The sequence below is a fragment of the Aulostomus chinensis genome, chromosome 20 (genome assembly GCF_037954235.1).
Source record: "Aulostomus chinensis isolate RoL2024-O1b breed Wild chromosome 20, RoL_Achi_v1.0, whole genome shotgun sequence".
In the NCBI taxonomy this organism is placed as follows: Eukaryota; Metazoa; Chordata; class Actinopteri; order Syngnathiformes; family Aulostomidae; genus Aulostomus; species Aulostomus chinensis.
Genome location: NC_141339.1, coordinates 24,388,133 through 24,409,376, shown reverse-complemented (window position 1 = coordinate 24,409,376; position 21,244 = coordinate 24,388,133). Strand labels below are relative to the sequence as shown.

Below are 21,244 nucleotides of genomic sequence, written 5' to 3'. Positions count from 1 at the left end.
AGTGTGAAGGGGAAGGAACAGGTCACGGCGTGAGGTTGCTGTCATGAACTGGGAAACATCCAGTTGTCGTCAGCCAGCGTGATTGACCCTGCTGTTACAAACAATCATCTGTGAAACAACATTTCTATGACATCAGCAGGTAAATGTTGGCCACGCCCACCTGTCATGTCTGCCCACAAGGACATCAGGAGGCTGACACACGGCTGATATTTCCCTGTCAGGTAGAAATACCCGGATTCTTTTTAGCTTGCTTTAAACCATCCTGCCTGTCAACAGCTCATACACGCATGCACACACACTCACGCACACACTCACACGCGCGCACACTCACACACAACCACAAGCACTCTTCACTCTCTAAGCTGCTGCTTCAATGAAAATGAAGGCTTATTTCCATAAATCTGCTGCCTCCCTGTCTGTCAGACTCACACACCAGCAGACACCAGGCATGCACGCGTGTGTGTGTGTGTGTGTGTGTGTGTGTGTGTGTGTGTGCTTCCCTGCAGCTCCTTCTTTGCTGTACATTTAAGCAGCTGAAAATCAAAGACTCTGAATATCCTCCATGTTTCCTTCCTTCCTTCTTTACAGAAATTCACCTTTTCATTCCATTCTGCGTTCATGAGTTGTCAGCAACCTCCAACCAATCAACGATCGATCCATCAATCAATCAATCATGGGAGCTCAAAGACGAGGTGGCGTCTTCAAAAACATAGATCTTTTATTAAAAGAGGACATGCTGCTGCAGTTGCTGGTCAAACCAAACCACTGGCACGGTAACAGTAGGAAACCTTCACCATCGTCATCATCCTCATCACCACCACCTCGCTGGGTCATGACCCCTCCGTCCCTTGTTTCCATAGTAAAAAACACACACTTACACACACACACTTACACACAACACCTCCACAGGTCGACGTTCGTGATGACTGGAATCACCGTCACAGTGGAAACGAACTTGCATGAAAACACAAGAAACCTTTGAGCACAACAAAGATGGGGACTGAAGGACATTCCTCAGGAACGCTGGCGAGGCTCCAGCCACGCCCCTCACATCTGGAGTTGGGTCGGCTTCAAAAATTCAAAATTATCTTTGTTTTGTCAGTTTTGCAGCTGCGACTGAATCATAACACACAAAGCTTTTTTTTTGTTTTTGGTCCAAAAAAAAGTTAAATTTGTTAATCTGTTCATGGTCACATGCAACAGGGCACTTCTGATGTCACTGATTAGCAACACTTTTTGGTTTAAACGTGTTAGCGACAGGAAATGATGTCAGATGACAACTGCAAACTTTGTGTCTTTAAAGACGCCCCATTAATTATTTAGGAACACGCCAACTTTTAGGGGAAGTCCCTGATCTATTTCAGTTAAGAGTCATGCTAACACTTCCCACCCACTACCATTCATTGTGCTAAGCTAATTGGAGGAGGGGCTCTGTCTCCTTGTCTGTCTCTGGGGACGATGGACAATAAGTGAGTTGAACTGTAAGTGGGCGTGTCCCCTTAAGAAGTGAGTGTAACACGTTTTACAGTAAAGTTGAGGAACCAGCACTTGAGACGAATCAAAGGCCTAAAAAATGTTTCAACAAATACGTCTCATTGAAATCTTAACATACAATCAATGTATCAAACTCAAATATCACAATGAAAAACAAAAGATTCAAGAAAAAAGAAATACAAAAACCCAACATTCGTCAACCCGTGTCTGCTGCTCCGCCCACTTTCATGGTTCCAGGGTTTGTTTGAGTCCATGAAAACCCACAAGTCTTTCATCCAGATTTGGTGACTGTAGAGAAAAGTCTCTGGTTCAACAGTTCCAAAAATACATGAACTTCAGTCAGAAAGTCATCAAAAGTCCATCCTGAGAACTCTGATGCACGTCTCAGCGAGACAATGAATCAGTTCTGATCAACGCTGAATACTTGAGACGCAAAGACGCTTTGTGCTTCTTGTGTACGTGAAGGAATATCAACCGCCGTGGCTTGTAGGAGCATGGAACTGCTGGTTAGGGTCCGACTTGAAGACGTAACAGAACCTCAGGAACATGAGATCAGCGTCCTTCTCTCAGCACCTTGAACCGTGAGCACGGCTCAGACGAAAACTCCCGGGTTTCACTTTCAGAAGTGGCGGCGTCAAACTCCAGAAGCGTCTTGCCGCGTGGCGCAACTGGACTCGACGTTGGCCACGCGAGTGAGTCTTGTTTAGATCGAGTCTCCTTCCTCCATGGTGGAAGACTAGGATTTTCGTTTCATGTCACCCCCTCGCTGGCTGATGCAGCGCGTGCAGAACTTTCTTGAACCACAGGAAAAGCTCAAATTAAACGTCAGTTGGCAACAAAATGGAGACCCGTTCAACAAAATCTGAATTCACCATCACACAACGATCTGACACACAGAATGGAACCAACAATGACATTAGTGACAGTTTTTGTCAGCACATCATTGCTGTGTCGTGCGCTGCAGGGTAATATGTAGACCAACAGGAAGTCAACATGTCTGGGTGAGGTATTTTTGTAGTCCAACAGGAAGTTAGCATCCCTAGCGTGGTATCTACTGACGTCGCAGAACATCTTCATTGACTCGGACACGAGGGAACTGAACGTTCAGCGAGGCCAACTCTTATTTGCTGGTTTGAGGACTCATTCCCGCGCTGATCTGTACACCACTGGTTCCCATGACGACAGGCCTCCGGTGTAGATGGTGTACGATTGTATGAGTGTGACACATAAACGTGAAGGTGTGAGAGCATCAGCGGGATGTTCAGTGCATCATCTGCATGTGTGCCTTGACGAGGGTTCGTAAGCACCGATGAAAACGCTCTTCTGTCTGGTGCCGTGACGCCTCCCCCTCCTGCGGTCCAACGCCATTGCCTGGTGCAGCTCAAGTTTTCCCCCCGTCGATCCTTCAGGGGAACTCGACTGGTCCGAGTGTTCATGTGTCCCGAAGGCAAACTGCTGAATATCCGTTGAGTTTTTGCTTCTGACTCAAGGTGACGCTTGAGAGTTCTGATCTACATTCCTCCAACTCCCCAGACTGCAGACGGCTGAGGCGCACTCTCAAGGGTTCACGTGTACATGGATGTGGTTAACATGTTTAAATGTACACACATGGAATGAACACTGCTTCATCTCTGGCTTTGATATGTGATATTCCCGTTGTCACTTGTTTTTGTTTGCACCACAAAGTGTAAAATTAACCTAAAATCTTATGATCCTGACATCAGATTTCGAGCTTCTCTTTCATCAAAGGCATTAACAGGAGAATATAGTACATACAGGTATGAAGGAGTACATGAAGTACTGGATGTACTTAGGCCACTTGGTACTGAAGCTTCACCGAGCTACAGGACGGCTCAGGCTGTGAGAGCGTACCTGGTTCCCTCAGGATTTCTGTACAAGATTCATTCTACCGGATGGAAACATTCTTACAGACTAGCAGTGGTGGATGCTAACACTTCCCATCCACAACCATTCACTGTGCTAAGCTAACTAGCTGCTCCTAGAGAAGGGTCTCTGTCTTCATGTCTGACTCTGGGGAGCAAATTCCCCAAAAAGTTAGCGTTCTCATTACGTGATGGATGAATCATCAAAAAGTTCTGAAGTGAGTGTTGTCCCCTCCTCAGGCTCCCGGTCCTGAGCGGCCTCAGTGTCTGCTGACCGCCGGCTGAGTCTCACCATCTCGCTGCCTTATGAATGGAGCCTTTGTGAGGCGTCGCCGCCTGTCTGATCGGGACATCCTCCGAATAATACGTGGCTGACACGACCAACTCACAAACATTTTCCTTCTTAAAAAAAGGTTCAATTTGCGATGCTCTGGAAAGTTTCAGTCCTGAGTGAACAGAGGGCTGGAGAGGAGGAGGCGGGAGCTCGGCCGCCTCGCTGTCATGACCTTGGCATTGTCTCCTCATCTTCCTCTCTCATCCTCTCTTGACTCCAGGTCTTTGACTTCCTCAGGGATGTCATCCATCGTCCTCTCCTTCATCCTCATTCTGGCCTCACCGTCTATCAATGAAATCTGCATAGGAGGGTCCACTAAAGTCATGGCTGCTGGCTCAGCAAGGTTGATGGTAACTGTCACTCAAACATCAAAACGTGACATCATCTGTAAGTACATCAGCTGTCCTCTAATTATGTTTTTATTTAAAGGAACGCACCATTTTTTTTAGAGAAGTATTGTCCATCGTCTCCAGAGTCAGACAAGAAGACAGAGACCTTCTCTTGGGAGCTGAAAGCCACACTAGTTAGCTTAGCATAATGAATGGTAGTGGATGGAAAGTGTTAGCATCAGCTAGCTCAGGTCCAGGATGCTGGTTCGTCCAACAGTAGGGTCGCTAGGGTCTCTGTCTTCTTGTCTGTCTCTGGGGACGTAGGACATTAAGACGCTTCCACTGAAATGGGCGTGTGGGAGTTCAGTGACAGCGACACCTGTGTATCAGGTGACGCCGTCTTCATGTCTGCTGCTTCAGCTCGTGTTGGTGCGACTGGCGTCCCTGACAAATGTAAACTTGTGCTGTAAATGTGAAGATCGTTTCACTAAAACGTGCCTGAACCACAGAGAAAGACTCTTCGTTTTGTTCTTTCAGATGTTCAAAGGTTTTGACAGTGACTCGTCTGAGAAAGTTTGTATTAACAAATCCTAATACTATGAATACTACTAATACTATGTTCTCCTCAGTCCTCTGAACTCTTACAAGCGCTGAGTCACCATGTAAATTTTTGCAGTATTGAAGTTTGACTGATGGCCCGCCAGCGATGCCGCTCCTGATTCACAAGGGCTTTGACGACATGACAACACCTCCAAGGGTTCAAAACGTTCCGTCAGAGACGAACTCCTCCAGGAGCCCGGAGAACCCTGTGCTGTTCCCCGTCCTCCTCGTCTTGTGCTGGAACAACCTCAGATGCGGATCTGATAGCCGTCGCTGAGAGTGCTGAGCTCGGGGGGTTTCCTCTCCACCGCCGCTGGCCTGACGGAGCACAGAGCAGATTACAGCTTACTAACCCAGTGAAAAGTGTCAGGATTCATAATGGAACCCAGAATGAGCCAAGGGGACGATGTCCAATACATTTGTTTGTAAGGACCACATATATCTCTAAATACGGCGCAGAAGATCGCCGCAGAGAGGACAAACATATCCCACAGCGGGGGGTCGCCTTCACGCCCCCCCAGGTTTGATTCTTCCTTCCTGCACCCTCTAAACCCATCACCCCTTAAACTTGTCGGTGTTTTGACGGCACCGTTGTTAGCGCGCCTCCTCTGCAGTGGCGGCCTCGTCTTCAGGGTTAATAACAGTGCTGGAGCTGTAAGTGGCACGTTGGACTGTCGGATGTTGCTGCTGCCTGAGCGTTCGGCTCAACCTCCTACAGAAGGACGACGGAACGCTGAAGAGAATTCAGGCGATGGAGTTTTGTATCTGAGCTCAACTTGATCATTCTGTACAGATCTGATAAAAGTTCAGCTGCTGATCGCTTCACTGAAACCTGCCAGAGCCGCTCAGAGGCAAGGTCGCGGTGGTGCCGCCACGTCAGCTGGCATCACCGCGAGTGTCACTAATCCTGGTGCACTGTGTGTGTTGTGCGTGTGTGTGTGTGAGAGAGAGAGATGACTGCAGTGCGGCTGAGCTGCAGCTGTTGTCCAATTCAGATTGTGTTACATCTCACCACACAGCTGACGGCACACAAACACACTAGCATCCAGTGCGTGTGTGTGTGTGTGTGTGTATGTAGGTCAACAATTCTCTGAAACCTGACCTGTGAGTCACCTCATTTCTCAAACCTCAGAGTTCCATTCCTACCACCAAGTTCACCACATTCTTGAATTTACTGTAAGTTACTACACCGTGTGCTGTTTTCTGTCGACTCTAAGAGTTACTCCCATGAAGAGTGATACTTCAGCCAAAAAGTGTATTTTTCCTTCCAAGTACTCCCTAACAGGAGCTTTCAGCTCACTGAGACGTTTTTCCTCCCTGCATCACTTCTTAGTGAAGGAAGAACCAGCCACGTATATTTAGCTTGAAGCTAACGGAGACTGACGGCTAACAGCAGCTAAACCGACTAGCAAACTCTCCAGGTCGTCTGGTCTAATCCAGGTCTCCTTAATCCAGCTGGAGGATCGGGGATCCACCAACTTGGAGCGGAGATTAAGAACCTTGTGTTTGTCACTATTCTTGAAGAACTCACTCACACTGATCCGCCTCAAACTTTGTTTGATTTTTGAGCTCAAATCAAAGCGTTAGAGGACCAAGTGCTGCGACTGAAGCTTCAAATTGTTGAGCCTGTAAAAACGTACGATTTGTCTCTGCGGTGCGGGAGGCGTCGCTGGGGGCTGCTCTGACGGCGGCGTGGCGATAAGGACTTCCCACGGCTTCGCTCCTTGATTGGTGACTGGGCGCTGGAGGACTTCAGGATCTGATGAACAAAAATTGAAAGGAAAACAAATTCTTATTCAAGAGACATTTGACCCTGAAGTCTGCGGCTCGGCGTGCAGCATCTCTGTTGTTTGATTGGTTTAAACATTTTGGGACCAAAAGTTGTCCAATGGCGCAGGTGCGCTGTTGCACGCCATGGTTGGGCTGCTGCAGCGTCTCTGAGGCCACGCCCACCCGACAGATGAGCAAGCCGACACGTGACGGAGGGAACCACAGTCAGCTCATCAGAGTTCCTTCACCTCAAGTCCCGAAGTCCAAGTCACATGTGAGTGTGCCTCAAAGTCCCAGTCTGAGACTCCAGTCTCCACTCTGCTGCAGGGTCATGTGACCTGTGACTGAAAGCTGGTTAAACCATTTCTCACCGCAGATGTTAGCGTGTTTTGGGGGGGCATTGGAAAGGACTCCTCCTAACTACCTAAATGCCTGACTGACTGACTAACGAGCCACTAACTCGGTGTAGCGCCGGTGAGGTTCTGAACCCAGACTGTGTAGAAGGAAGCGACCCGACTCACACGCTGCTGCAGTGCTCTGACTTCCTGCAGCAGGACTGCTGCTGTTAAGCCGCAGGGACCAAAACAAACCACAACAAACAAAACAACTGTGTGTGTGTGTGTGTGTGTGTGTGTGTGTGTGTGTGTGTGTGTGTGTGTGTGTGTGTGTGACAGTCAGAGATGAGTTTGGAGACCCTGCTGTGGCACGTGGAGGAGGCTGAGGCTTTCATGGAGCCGTCAGCAGGAGCGCTGAGCCACCGGCATGTTGCTCTGTGTCGGGTGGGTTCAGGTGTGTTTGCTGCCTCAAGTTACTGCCTGGTTAAACTCAATTTACACCAACGCCAATTTCATGGTTCTACCTGCTTGGTGTCGGGTCAAACCAGTGGATAAAGAAATCCCAAGAGACTGTGGATGCTGGATGTTCTCGACCACACAGACGCAGCACCCGATGAGAACATGGTGAGGGGGAGTAGTGGTACCCCCCTGAGAGGAGGCGCCACTGAGTGTTTGTAACGTCACGTATGACCAGAGACAAAGATCAGGTGACCTCAGGAAGGGTTATATTTAAGCCCCAGTTCTGATTCCCTCCTCTGTTAACTGAAATCTTACGGGTGGCGTGGCTCAGGGGTAGAGTGGCCGTCTAGCAACCGAAGGGTCGCTGGTTCGATCCTGGACCCCGGTGACCATGTCCAAGTGTCCTTGAGCAAGACACTGAACCCATAATTGCTCCTGATGAGCAGGTTGGTGCCTTGCATGGCAGCCTCACCATCAGTGAGTGAACGGGTGAATGAGACGACACTGTGAAGAGCTTGGAGTGCCGCTGAGGTAGAGAAGCGCTCTATAAACTGAGTCCATTTACCAAATCTCTCCTCCAGTAATTCTATAGCTGCTTCGCTATGCTAAAGCTAACCTGAGCTGAGCCAGACCTCAACCCACCAGACAACCAATCTCTCTCTCACACACACACAGATGTGTATTTCTAATGCATTCCAATTCTCTTGAGTCTGTCAGAGATTACAGCACATTCTCCCAAAAACCCTCACAGCTGACACCCCCCATTGTTTGTTTCTGTGTGTGTGTGTGTGTGTGTGCGTGGGGCACAGCTGCTAAACCACTGACCTACATATCTCACTGACATGCATTCCAAATCAGATCTCATCATAACACCAGCATCTCCCTCACAACTACACTCTCACACACCACCATCATGGAGATGACTTGGACGCCACAGGGAGAGAAAAACTTCCCTAAATTTCATTAATTTTGTGGCCACAACGCAGAGGTTGTCCACCAGTCAAAGTCTTGTGGTCACACATGATTGAACTTGTTAACTTTTTTGAGGCTCTTGATCGTTCCCCCACTTTCCATTTCCACAGAATGCACGTTTCTGTCTCTGTGGCCCCTCCAGGCCTCCGTACGTCTCCTCTCTGGCGCGCACACATGCTTTCCTGTCATGGCCTAAATACTTCTGTCAGGTTAGATTCAGTGCTCAGCTCAGAGGAAACTGCTTCCATTTCTGCTCTCGTGGAAAATTATAGTAAAGGCGTCGCCTTCGTTCAGTCTCAGAACAAACGCCAGCGTGACCCCTCCCCTCCAGGCAGGACGGGCCTGAGCGCTGCTCACCAGGCCGGCTCGTCCAGCCATCAGAACCAAGTCTCACTGTGTTTATTCACTCTGTTTACACAGAAGTTCTCCAAAGAGGAAGGTCATGTGTGTTTAGCTCTCCTCTCAGAAAACCTCATGTTCATATTGTCTCTTTCTGTTTGTGTGTGTGTGTGTGTGTGTGTGTGTGTGCGCATGCGCCAACCTTCATCCTCATGTCCCGCCCATGCTTCTCCAGCTCCTTCCTCATCTCCTGAGCTCCCAGTCGCGCCACGTTTAGCACCAAATGCTTCCACTCGATTGGCTGGAAGACGTGGGGGTCATGAGGCACGTACAGGCCGATCTTCACCTGGCGAGAGGAGGGTTCAAGTCACACAAGATTCTACAGTGAGAATTTCTCGTCTGGCCTTCACTCCCTCACACCTTCTTCAGGGTGTGCTGGTATCGCTTGTAGGAGCTCTCGAACTCGGCGACCAGCTCTCCCAGCGTGCGGTGCGTCAGTGGCTTGTCCATCAGGTCCTGGCGGCGGCTCATGCCCAGCGAGCCGTAGCGGCCGTTGCAGTACACGCCCAGCACGACATGGTGGAAGCAGTGACCCGAAAACTGGGTCTTGAAACTGATGGGGAACCTCTCAAGAGACGTCAGGCCGTTGGTCAGGTAGCTGGACGAGGCAGAAGTGTTAAGGAGCATCTGGAGGGACGGGAGCTTAGCATCAGACTACAGCCAGGCTCAACTTCTGACCACATCTTTGCTGATCTGGTCAACCGTCTAGGGTGACATCAGAGTGGAGAAAACAGGTCATTTCCTCTTATCACCAGGTGGCGCAATGACTCATCTGATTCTAAGATTCTGTGGGTTCTTCCTGGATCCGTTCTACAAACCAGACGGATAAAAACATAAAAGTGAAATGAAAGCTGAGGTCTATATTTAGTCAGTTTTCATGCTGCTGGAACACTACATGAAGTCCCCCCAACGCGCACGCGCGCGCACGCACACACACACACACACACGCGCACGCACGCACACACACACACACCTAAACCAACCATCTGCTCGCTTCCTCCCACAGAAGTCACTGAGTGTCAGTCTGTCACTGGAGCAGCCGGTACACCAGCACGACGCCTTGTTTAGATCAAATATTCGTAAACTGCTGCCCAACCTGGACATCTTAATGTGTGCACAGGAACACACACACACACACACACACACACACACACACACACACACACACACACGCACTAGTGTGTTTCTGTGGGTGTTGGTGGGATTAACGAGGCCAGATCTCAGCAGGCTAGAAACTAGCTGACACTGATGGGCTACCTGCTAGCTGCAAGGAATTCCAGCTAAGTGTTAGCAATGAATTATCAGCACAGTTCTACAAGAAGTGGTCATGTCAGGGAGGAAGTGTGCAGATTCATTTCCATGGCTCCTACACCAACAGCCAATGAGACTTCCAGGTTGAGTTCATCAAGATCATCTTCCCTGGATGCTACGTTAGCAGTGCTAAGCTAATGTTAGCCTATGATGGAGCTACACGAGGGTCACATGACTTCAAGGTCACCACCACTAAGCTTCAGGCTTCTTGTGTTCCCCCTGATGACCTTTAATGACCTCCATGACCTCTGCAGGCTCCTTCAGACTCTTGTTAGCAGCCCAGGTTTTTAACACCAGGGACCCGGACGTTCTGCTACGAGAACTAAGTTGCAAGTTTTAGAACTCATTCTTAAACTGCTTTATTAGATTTATAACAACAATGTTGTTTGGGAAAGGAAATCACACCATGACAACATCTAGAAGTTGGGTGAGATAATAGGATAACCCCCCCACCCCCCCACCCCCCCACCCCCCCACCACCACCACCTCCTCACCCAACAGCATCACATCTTTACTCACCAGAGGTCAAATCTGTCACTGTCCTGCTGTTCAACGCTTCATCAAACACTCTCTCTCTCTCTCTCTCTCTCTCTCTCTCTAATCCTCTCTTTCTTGGTGTCACTGATAGTGGTTGCCATAGGAACCATGATGAGAGAACTGACCACAATATATCCAGTATCTCAGTTTTGGGTGAGCAAAATGAAGATTTCAGCAGTTGAGACCAGGCCTGCAGTGTGTCATACATGATCTGGTGGAACATTAGAGAATTCACATGTAATACTTTGCTGTTCTATTCAGGCAGAGCTGGGAGCAGAGCTGGGAGCAGAGCTGGGAGCAGAGCTGGGAGCAGAGCTGGGAGCAGAGCTGGGAGCAGAGCCCCCCCTCCCCCCAGCTTCTTATTACAGTCTCCTTCACTCTCAGTTTCAAAGCTGCAAGATCCCAGATAAGAAAATACTCGAAACAGCATAAAATCCTCTTTATGTGCCAAGAGTCACATGCTGCATCATCAGTCCCCCCCCCCCAAAAGGTGGTAATAATAGCTTCAGCTCCAGCATCGTCTCACAGTGGCCCCTGGGACCTGATATGAACACAGTTCCAGTACTACGACAAATATCTCCATTTATGTAACATAACTGCTACACCACACCGACATCGTTAAGACACAGGAACACGTCAACATTCTCCAGTTTATTGGCGTTCTATTTTAGAAAAAATAAAGTTACAAAATGTCTTCAGCTCCTGATTAATTCAACATTGGGCTCTTCAAAAAAAAAAGCTAAACTCAGAAAAAGCCAAACACACAACTTGTGTTACATAACTGCAGTCGAGGACAGTTCAGGGGGTCTATTTGATTCATTTTGATGGTGCTATGCTAACACTTCCCACCCACTACCATTCACTGTGCTAAGCTAACTAGCGTGGGGTTCAGCTCCCTATGCAGCAGGGGAGAGGAGGAGGGTCGGGCCTGGGCGTGATCAACAATCAGAGACTTGCTCTAAAAGTTGGAATGCTCCTTTAACAAGGGGAACTGGGTCAGACGGACAGACAGACAGACGGACAGAGACAGACGGACAAACAGACAGAGACAGACGACCCTCTTCATCACAGCTCTGTCTGATGTGAAGAATGAGCCAACAAGAGACTGTGACTTCAAAAGAAATTCATTTCTGTACACACACACACACACACACACACACACACACACACACACACACACACACACACACACACACACACACGGGGTTGCGACTCACTGGCAGAGGACCTGGTTTGGGTGGTTGGTATTCACACACATGTTCAGCACCGGTCAGTCGCTCCCAGCTGCAGGTGTGGCCTCATAGCTCAGTGGTTAGAGCACTGGTCTTGTAAACCAGGGGTCGTGAGTTCGATTCTCACTGGGGCCTGACTCCTTTTCAGTGTGTGACCTCAGTGCCTGGTGAATGGTGACGCTGCACAAATACACCGCTCCCACTGATACACATCAGAGGTTGTTAAAGGGACAGAGAACCTTGTCCTCATTCCTCACAAACTCCTTTCATCACTGTTATTTTGTGTTGTCTCTTAGCTCGTCCGCTGCTGACGCCGGCGCCAGCTGAGGTCACTGTCAGCTGCCACTCCAGAGAAAGATCACCGTGAAACTGGACCCTCAGGACACAGAAGGCTCTCAAGTGTTGACAAGCCGAAATCCTACAAAGCGCAGCCCCTCAGCCTGGACCTCGAGCGTCCAGACTGTCACAACCTTTACACTCACATCCAATTTGCAACCTGAATTACTTGTACACTCCCACCCTCATCCCCTGAGCTCTCAGTGCAGCAGCTGTTACTATCAACTTGGACTGTTCACCAGTATGGAGGCCAGGAGAAAAGCTGGGCTGCTGATGGTTGAAAACATCAGTCAGGAAAGCTCTGACTCCACTGACATTCTTCCAGTTCAGCTCAGGTTCCTCCATTTTCTCGCTCCCTTTTTGCCGCAAAAGCATCCGTTTATGTGCCCAACTAGAATGGAAACATCAAGCATCTCTACGGTGGGAATGTCCATGCTTGAGGCGTGAGTCTGCCACCACATGAGGCTGCTCCAATGATGTCATGGACCGGCCCTCACAGCCAACTCAAGTCTAGGTGCCCGTCCACATGTGTTGAGACAAGTAATACTCAGTTCATGTGACTCTATATTTGGTGGGGGATTAAACTCTGAAATGGGTTCTTGTTGCCAGGCAACCGTCAAAGCTGGAAAGGGTGGTGGCGGTAGTGGAGGACAGCAGAGCAAAACAACATCATGACACTGTCACGTGTGTAAAGGATACATTCCTAAGATGACAGCTTCGAGGCATTTGATTGGCAGCGACTCCCGGATCATCTCTCGGGCGGTCTCCATTAACCTGGGGGAGGGGCAGAGAGGTGGAGGAGGAGGAGCATCAGGGTGGAGGAAGGTGAGAGGAGGAACATGATCCACCCCGACCGCGTGGAAGAGACAAAGGGACAGGTGGGAGGGTGAAATAAAAATGTACAGATGATCTGACGTGCAAGCTGAGGACCTCTAACACACTTTGTTGGTCTAAAAGAGAAAACATGACATTTCAGCCAATAGCATCACTTGCATCAGGCTGATGGGCGGAGCCATGCCCAGTGCAGCAGTGGAGCCGGAGGATTTAGTCAATTTCTCTGATGTCATCCAAACCAACCCATGAATCTGCCTGGCGTGAAAAGGCTACAGTCCATCTCGAAGGTTCTATTGTGATGTAACATGATGAGTTTGATTGATCTGGCGGGGGGGGGGGGGGTCTCAGGTGATCTTTCATCAAACTACTGGCTGATTAGTCATCAAAAACATAAAGACAATCTCTGCTTGAGTTTGATTGGATCAACATCACCTTAGTGGGACGACTCTCCCCTCCTGGGTTTAACCAGACTGAGATAGAAGCCTGACCACAGGACGACGGAGGGCCAGTGGCGCCCTCCTGACCTGAACCCAGAACGTCTTAAAGCTGTAGAACAGAGCATGGAGTCAGAGGCTCCTCCGCATGCTAGTCCAGGGCAACTGCTTCCGCCCTTCAGACTGGATAAAAGAGAGGAGTGAAACGATGCCTCGCTCCTGATTTGATCGATTACACGTTCAGAGAAGCACAAGCTGCGTGATTCAATTATTCATCATTACTAATGTTAGCAGGGGGCTAACTGGAGGAAGCCTCCAACGCTACCACTTCGCCTGCGAAACGTTAGCTTCATTCCTCTGTCACCCCCCCGACAAGCACCTCATAATCCAGCACCATAATCCAGCTCCTCTTTATCCAGCTGTAGGCTCAGGAATCCACACACTTTCACATTTAAATCAAATGTTGTCTATGAGGGTTTGTTTGAACAGTTTAGCTGCTGTTAGCAGCAGCCTCCATTAGCTTCAAGCTAAATATACGTGGCTGGCTCTTCCTGCCACATCTTAGCGAGATAATAAGGTTAACTGGTGAGCGTTTGGAAAGTAAGAACACACTTTTTGCGTGAAATATCCCTCAAAACACTTTCATGCATTTCTTCAAGGATGTTTGATCTCCCTCCAAAATTACAACGAGACAATTGTATCTCCAATCAATTCACAGCTCTGCTAATTATTTGACGTACCCAGACAGAGGGCGGCTCTTCTTGATTTCAAAGAATTGCGTTCCAGTGTGGTTGTATCTGACAGGAAGGTTAAGGACAGTTGTAGGTGTTGTGTATCCAGGACACTGACGTGCTCCTTCACCCGCGCCACCCTCAGCTGACAGCTCGGCCTCTCGTCACGCTGCCCAGCTACATGTGTGTTTAAGGATACTGCAGGGCCTTCATGTAGTTCTGGATGGCCACCAGCCAGTCTGGCACTGACATGGAGGGTTTGAAGGTTGGGACAGAGGGAACAGAATGCTAGCGAGAGCGAGAGATAGAGAGAGAGAGACAGAGAGAGAGATTTGAGGTTTTTACACACTCATTTCCAGCAAAACAACATGTGGTATCATTCAGAGCCCCAAACCACCTCATACCATCGTTACAAATCTGCCCAGCGACTCATTCGAGCTCACAACACTGCTGACACACTGGAAAATATTCACTTTTTACGCTACTCTCACATGGAGAGGGTTGATTTAAAGCTGCGTGTGTGTGTGAGTGTGTGTGTGTGTATGTGTGTGTGTGTTCTGTAGAGAAAGCGGAAGGTTAAAACTGATTATATCTGTATGTTAGATGACGAAGCAGCTGCTGCCTCCACCAGGTGGCGCAAGAGAACACACACTTCCTGTATGTGACGTCTCTGTCGATCAGGCAAAGACAAAACAGTCGTGTGGATGTTTGTTCCGTCAGGTTTACTTCCTGTAACCACCAGGTGGCGCTATGACTGAGTTTCAGCTAATGGACGTCTTCAGCCTCTCATCAAAGATCTGACCATGTGACTCCAGGTACTACAGCTTCCCGTTCTATGGTCAGATATCAAACATGGCCGCCCCCTCGCCATGGGAACCTCTCAGTCTTGACAGTGACACGTCACCAGGTTCTGAAGGAGGTTCTGACCACAGCTGAGACGGTCTGGTGCCACCCAGAAGATGAGCTCCTTGGTGGAGGTAAGAAAAACCTTTAAAGGCTGTTTAATTCTCACAGGGACGTAAAAATGGTTCTCCAACAACAATGTTGCTCTTCACAAGTAGGACAGTCGTGGTGTGACCCCCGTCACCCTCTCACCCCCATCACCACTGGTGGTTCCTGTGGTGGCAGAGAGAGAAACACTGCTGCTGCTCACGTTGACCCTTCAGACAGGAAACGGAGGTTAAACAGGAGCACGAGAACACACTCACAAAGAGTGAGTCACACTCAAACAAAAACCAGCACTTCCTCTGACACACAAGCAGGTGGTGAGTGTGTGAGCAAGCATGCAGGAAGTGAGAACCAGCAGCAGCTCTATCACTTCCTGTGGGCTTGTGTTCTCTGTCCAGATATTCATATCAGAGGACGGCAGCAGAGGAGCGTGGAGGCCAGGGGTCCGATGAGCCAGGTCCCTTCCACCCTCCTGTCCGTCCAAGGCTAAAACGATGGTTAGAATTGTTTCCCTCCACCATGAAACATGTGAGTGGAGACATTTTGAACTGAATGTTACGAGGTTCAAGTTCGTGACAATCCACTGCTGTAGGAGTCCAATGTTAAAGGAACAGGCTTCATTTTAGGGGATCAATGATTGCCAATTGAGCCCAAAGACGGACCCCCCAGCGAGAGTCTCTAGCTTCTTGTCTGTCTCATAGGATAATGGACAATAAGAGACATTCATTGTTCCAGGTGAGCTTGGGATTCCTGAAAGGAAGAGAAGACTTTAAGACCACACGTTTTACACCATGGTGGTCGAGCGGAGTAGAAATAGACGGCGGAGGGAGGGAGGAGCAACAACACTCATATTTGCAAGTTTGTTGCAGCAGCAACTCATAGCAGGGCTGTCATGCTGCTTGTCCATGCTGGTCGCTCGAACGCTAAAAGGAGGCAAAGGAAATCTTCCGCCTCTGAACGTAGTGGAACAATCAGGTCTCGTGTGCTGGGGGTGCGTTCCAGCTCTCCTAGCGAGCACCGCTCATCCTACTAGGCTGCCACAATCCCCAATCCCTCGTGCAATGAAATCCTCACTGAGGCTCAATACCCTGGCGGCATCAGCCAAACACACGCACACGCACACACACACACACACGCACACACGCGCACACTAAAGCTGCTTCCTGCGGGGTTGGGGAGTGAGATGAGTGGTGATCCCTCGCTCTTATCATCCTCTCCTCTGAGGAGCTGCTTCATTTCTGCTGCTGCCACCACATTCAGAACCTCCATACAAAAATGCTCCATTTAAGATGCACCAAGCTTCCAGTGTCCCAGCGGAGGACCCCCCACCCTCTCAGAGCACCCTGGAGTAGGACCCACCTGCTGAGCTGCAAACATGCCCTGAAAATGTCCTTTTTATGATGCCATTAACTGCAGCACTTTAGCAGCGATAAACTAGTGAAGCTGCTGCGGCGGGACATGAATGACGCGGCCATGAGACCTGATGTTATGTGACAGTGGGTTGCAGCGGCTCCTGCCTCCCCAGTGAATGAGGCCACCAAGCTGCCGGACAACAGAAGCAGCTACGTCTTGAACGTACAGAGAACAGAACCACGCGTCTGACAAGCGCTCCCTGCTGTACTCGCAGACACACACCAAACATGTCTTCATCAAGGGTTCAGCCTACAGAGCACCAGTTCCTGGTCCCAGTTTAGACTGGTAATTAATCTGTCCATCTCCCTTCCTGTTCTCCACCTCCCTACTCCTCTCTTATCATTTCCTCTCCTTCTTCCTCCCTCCTCTTTTCCAAATCTCTTCATTTTGACCTTCCCCTCTCTTCTTCTTTCGAACAGCCCTCTGTTTTCTTCTGACACCCTGTCCCCTGGAGCCATCTTTGTCTCTCTCTCTCACCCATTCCCAGCTTTAGCACCTTCTGCAGGGAACCATTCTACTAGGAGAACCCTTGTAACCACGCACAGAGGCACACACCAACACACACAGTAGACATGAATGTTCCTGTGCAGCCAAAACTGAACCGTTACTAAATCTGGATTAATATGAATCCAAATTCCTGAATAAAGGTGGTCTTTTTCCTTTTGTGTCACCATGTGTCCTGATGACTACGGCTGCTCTCCCTCCTCTAAAGGTCTGGGTCAGTGGAACAGCAACTCTCTCCATGACAACAACCTGTTTTCACACCTCAAACACACACAAGCACCAGAGTCAGGTTGCATGTCACCAATCCAGCAACACAAACTCACCAACAGCTGCTGCGATACAAGCGAGTGAGCTGTGTGTGCAGCTGTGTGTGTGTGTGTGTGTGTGTGTGTGTGTGTGTCCCCCGTCTGTTACCACTGCTGGCCAACCAGGTCACTAATGACCACATGGCCAATTAGATGAAGTAAACAACAACAAGCAGCCAGGGACCTCAGCACAGGCCTGCGCTCCCTGGGTGTCATTCCATTGATCTTCATGACAGTACTGACAAAAGTAGATTCATCTATTGACCGATCGATAGCAAATCAAACACCTGCAACATTTCATATCTTTGGGACTCATCAAACTACAAATGAATTGATTAATTAAAGTCAAGAGGCTTCATCCGACCTGCACCCAGACGTGTGAGTCACAGCTGCTGACAAATGGAACACAGCAGAATGAAGATCACGGGGCAGTGTGACAGTTCAGCCCTGTTGTTGTCATGGAAACAGTGCATATGTGTGTGAGACCACGAGCGCTCACCCCTGCGTGTGAACACAGGTTGACACCAACACCTAAAATGTGACACAGGTGTGAACTTCTTACAGTCGTGCTAATGACAAATAGCTTCATTAACCCTTTCAGGTGTCATCCTCAGTCCTGCCACGCTCACGTTGAACAGTGTGAGTCACAAATGGTTTTGTGAAGGATGACGTGATCTTAGACGAACAACCAATCAGGTCAGGATGTGCACCTGTCAATCATCTGCTGGAGTGGAGTGTTTCTGAAGGTGGGGCCTCATCATTCATGTATAGTAACACAGCTGGATGAATTGGCTTGAACTGGAACTTATTTTGTTCAGTAACATGGAGCTGAAGCAGCCAAGCGTCCTTGCGTACTTCAGGACGCGAACGGGAACTACAACTTGATACGCTACTCAAAGGAGGACACTCCTGTACCAGGATGTAGAGAGGTTCGTTCAGGGTTCGTCCAAGAGGGATCTATGGTAACTGTGTCCATGACAACAGACTTCCTCGTGAAAAGTGCGATGAACTATAGACAAGCGGTCTACCTTTGGAAGGTATGCAGCGTTTCGTATCCTGTCAACCATTTCCTGCCCCTCCGGGTGCACAACGGCCACGTGGGACCACATCCTCTCCCAGGTGACGCTCTCGATGGGAAACCCGGTGCGGTTGATGTGGAAAAGAACCCCTCCATCCTTCTCCTCTTCCTCTGCAGGAGACTGGGAGCCATTGTTCGGGGGGGAGGCGGAGGACTCGTCCTGGGTGCTGCAGCGGAGGAGACAGTGTGAGCTGGTGCTCTTGGAGCGGCCGTGTCTGCTCAGCTTGGCGGGGGAATTGCCAGCCCGGCTCGGGGAGTTGGGTCCAGTCATTGATCCCGGGAGGAGGAGAAGGAACGTGGGCGAGCGGTTCTCCTCCAGCTACAGGAGCGTCTCCGTGCTGCTCAGACAGGAACAGCGCATGTTGATTTTCAAGGTTCAACCTGGAAGAGACACAATGGACCGTCTATAGATGTCAATTATTCAGGCCGATACCGAGCAGTAGTCATCAAGCAGGCCGATATTTGGAACCAGCCTTCATTTCCAGTGAAGTGTGATTGAATTGGGGATTGAAGGCGTTCTCGTTAGCATGAGCAGTACGGTTAACTGGAACCTGACATCGATCAAATAGAGTCTAGACAAGTGAGGAGGTGGCGGCGTCAGCGCTACAGTAGCACGTTGGCAGACGTGCTTTCCTGGCCTTTTTGTTCCATTTTTCATAAAGCAAGGCATTAATCGGAAAACAAACATCGAATCATTTCTACCATATCCGCCGTTCCCAGAAGAGTCTCCTGGAGGAACCCGTGAATTTTCAGGTACTTTTTGCTGAAATAAAAACCCACGGATCCGAACTTCTGTTACTTTGGAAAAGAAATGAGCTAAAAGCTGACAACCGACAGTTCTACTGTACAGAAATCCAACAATAATCCTAAAAACATATGGCAGAGAAAATGGAAGCAATAGATGAAGCACTGACGCGGAAAAACAGTGTTGATACTGATAATAGCAACGTGATTATTAAAGGACAGGCAATGATGTCATCGGCATCAGCAGCTGAGTTGGCGTGTTCAGTAACGGTGTCCAAGCGTGCAACTCTGCAAATATCATGAGAGTAAAAGGAGATGTACATTTGAAGCAGTCTGTTGCGATGTGTACGTTGGGTGCTGTGCACTCTCAGAGCAGCCAGGGGACAGCCAGCTGAGCTCCATGGGTCAATACATGCATGTCAGGAAGGCAACACCTGGTGAGAACATCGGTTCAGGGTGGCTTTTATTTTTAATGTTTTGGAAAGAAAAAGCAAGATTCCAAATTCTGCCAACTTTTCATCAAATCTGAATATCATCGACAGATATTTTTATACAGATAATATCGACATTGGTGAATATCTGACAAATCAGAGATAAAACGATTAGGATATCGGCCAGAAAATCCGATATCTGCTTGTTGAAGGGTCCTAACTGTGTAATAATGCATGGACTCGTGATGGTGTTGCTCTCCTTTATGTCCTCGGCAGTATAAAGGAAATTAACTAAGTAGGAGAACGCCTCAAAAACAGGTTCATGTCGACATCAGCCGATCGACCTCCACTGAAACCCCCTGGGTTAACACAATCGTACCGTGTATCAGACAAACGACGGAGCTTCCGGTTTAGAGGGCAGTTGATTCGAACCCCCCCCCCCCCCGGAGCCGAGGAAGGTCCCATTCATAGGCAGCCGCTGATGTCCACTCCAGGCTGGGGGAAAGTCTTGTTTTGGCTCAGAGCTTTGTAACTTCATCCCTTTCTTGTGCGAGTCAAGCTAATGGCTACCAACTGCTGGGAGACCGGAAAAGAAGCTACCGCAGCTTCAAAGTAAAACCGCCCCTTCAAAATATTACTAACAGAATGTAGGAATAGTCAAAGTGTGAGGATAAATACATCAGGTCTTTGACGGGGAGCTTTCACAGACACAGATCAGCTGACGGCAACGCACTCGAAACTTTTCCTGCTGTTTTCGACCTACAGTTTGAAAATGTTAACCGGAAGTCCTGCTGCTTTCTCGCTAGCTAGCGGACGCTGGTCCTCGCTCGAGTCAGTCCACTGCGGGGCCCGCCGCCTCCCACCACAGCCCCGCTGCTGGAGCGTTACCTCGCCTGTGCGCTCCTCCTCCTCACCGTCCGCCATCAGCAGCAGCAGCAGCAGCGCTCTTCCCAGGAAATCCCGCGTGGAGCTGAACAAAGATCCCGCTTCCCTTCCTGGCATCTTCAACTATCTGGGATCCGGCGGCGCGAGCGGCTGCTGCCCAGGATCTCTCTGTGGAGCGTACGCCAACGCTCGGCGGCCTCTGATTGGTCGAGGCAACAAAGAGGGGCGGGACGTAGTGGCTGCTCTTCCATATTTGGAACTAACGCTGCTCTCTGATTGGTGGATTTTAGTGGGCGAAGGCGTCAACAAGTGATGGATCTGCAACAAATGTGATTTTCTGCCGCTTGTCGCAACTGTTGATATTTCACATTTTGTGCGTTTTGTTAAACGTTCTTCGCACGTGTAACTGTAAACATTATTTACGTGTAAACTGGAGACATTTTTCAAAACACAATTATACAAAAGCTTTATTTTACAACTGACACACAAACACTGGCAGCACTCATCCCTCCATCCCGGCACAGCCACGGGTCTGACAGCAGCCGTTACGACACATTTATCATAGTTCTGACACAACCATATATGGCACACTAGCACTGTCAGAATAACAACAGCAACAATAATACTAATAATACTACATCCAATCAGCCATCAGGACGTTGAGCGATGGCTTTTTGTCACTCATGTGCTGTCAGCGCCTCCCTGCGGACAAAAAGCAGATTGCAGCGCTATCATCATGTTCAGGTCACTCCCACTAATCCACGACACTTTTGAAACACCGGGAAAACGATGAAGAGAACTGAAGGAACACTTTCACGACGGAGCAATGTCTGAAACATTTCACATTTATCCACGTTTTCATGACTTTTGTACAAAAAAATGTTCAAATCAAGCAACTTTGCCATGTTCCCATGACCTACGTATCCTCTTCATTACGTCATTGATG

The 21,244-nt window shown here is 49.1% G+C and overlaps 1 protein-coding gene and 1 non-coding gene across 4 annotated transcripts; one reads left to right on the top strand and one right to left on the bottom strand.

The window, feature by feature from the left end:
• Positions 1 to 699: 699 nt before the first annotated feature.
• Positions 700 to 20,467, bottom strand: vash2 (vasohibin 2). 3 transcript variants are annotated; one of them, XM_086189399.1, is made up of 9 exons: positions 20,302 to 20,467; positions 18,189 to 18,619; positions 14,190 to 14,278; positions 14,000 to 14,056; positions 12,691 to 12,765; positions 8,936 to 9,173; positions 8,718 to 8,861; positions 6,281 to 6,399; positions 700 to 4,958 (listed from the first exon to the last, which is right to left on the bottom strand). In XM_086189399.1, exons 2-9 carry the CDS (start codon positions 18,507 to 18,509, stop codon positions 4,889 to 4,891), a joined length of 1,113 nt encoding a protein of 370 aa, XP_086045525.1. In that variant the 5' UTR covers positions 18,510 to 18,619; positions 20,302 to 20,467; the 3' UTR covers positions 700 to 4,888. The 3 variants fall into 3 exon arrangements, with proteins under 3 accessions (XP_086045525.1, XP_086045527.1, XP_086045526.1); XM_086189401.1 differs by having other exon boundaries at positions 20,328 to 20,444; XM_086189400.1 differs by lacking the exon at positions 20,302 to 20,467 and adding an exon at positions 19,793 to 19,974.
• On the top strand, positions 11,718 to 11,790 carry trnat-ugu (transfer RNA threonine (anticodon UGU)). The gene has a single exon. It is a non-coding gene; the product is annotated as a tRNA-Thr (tRNA).
• Positions 20,468 to 21,244: the final 777 nt, after the last annotated feature.

Bases quoted from the DNA above. Each gene is read 5' to 3' on its own strand.
- vash2 (XM_086189399.1), bottom strand. From the start codon at position 18,509: ATGACTGGACCCAACTCCCCGAGCCGGGCTGGCAATTCCCCCGCCAAG. The intron at 12,766-13,999 runs GTACGTCAAATA...CCCCTCCCCCAG, and splicing joins AAGAGCCGCCCTCTGTCTGG to GTTAATGGAGACCGCCCGAG. The intron at 6,400-8,717 runs GTTGGCGCATGC...TTTGTTCATCAG, and splicing joins GGCGGGACATGAGGATGAAG to ATCCTGAAGTCCTCCAGCGC.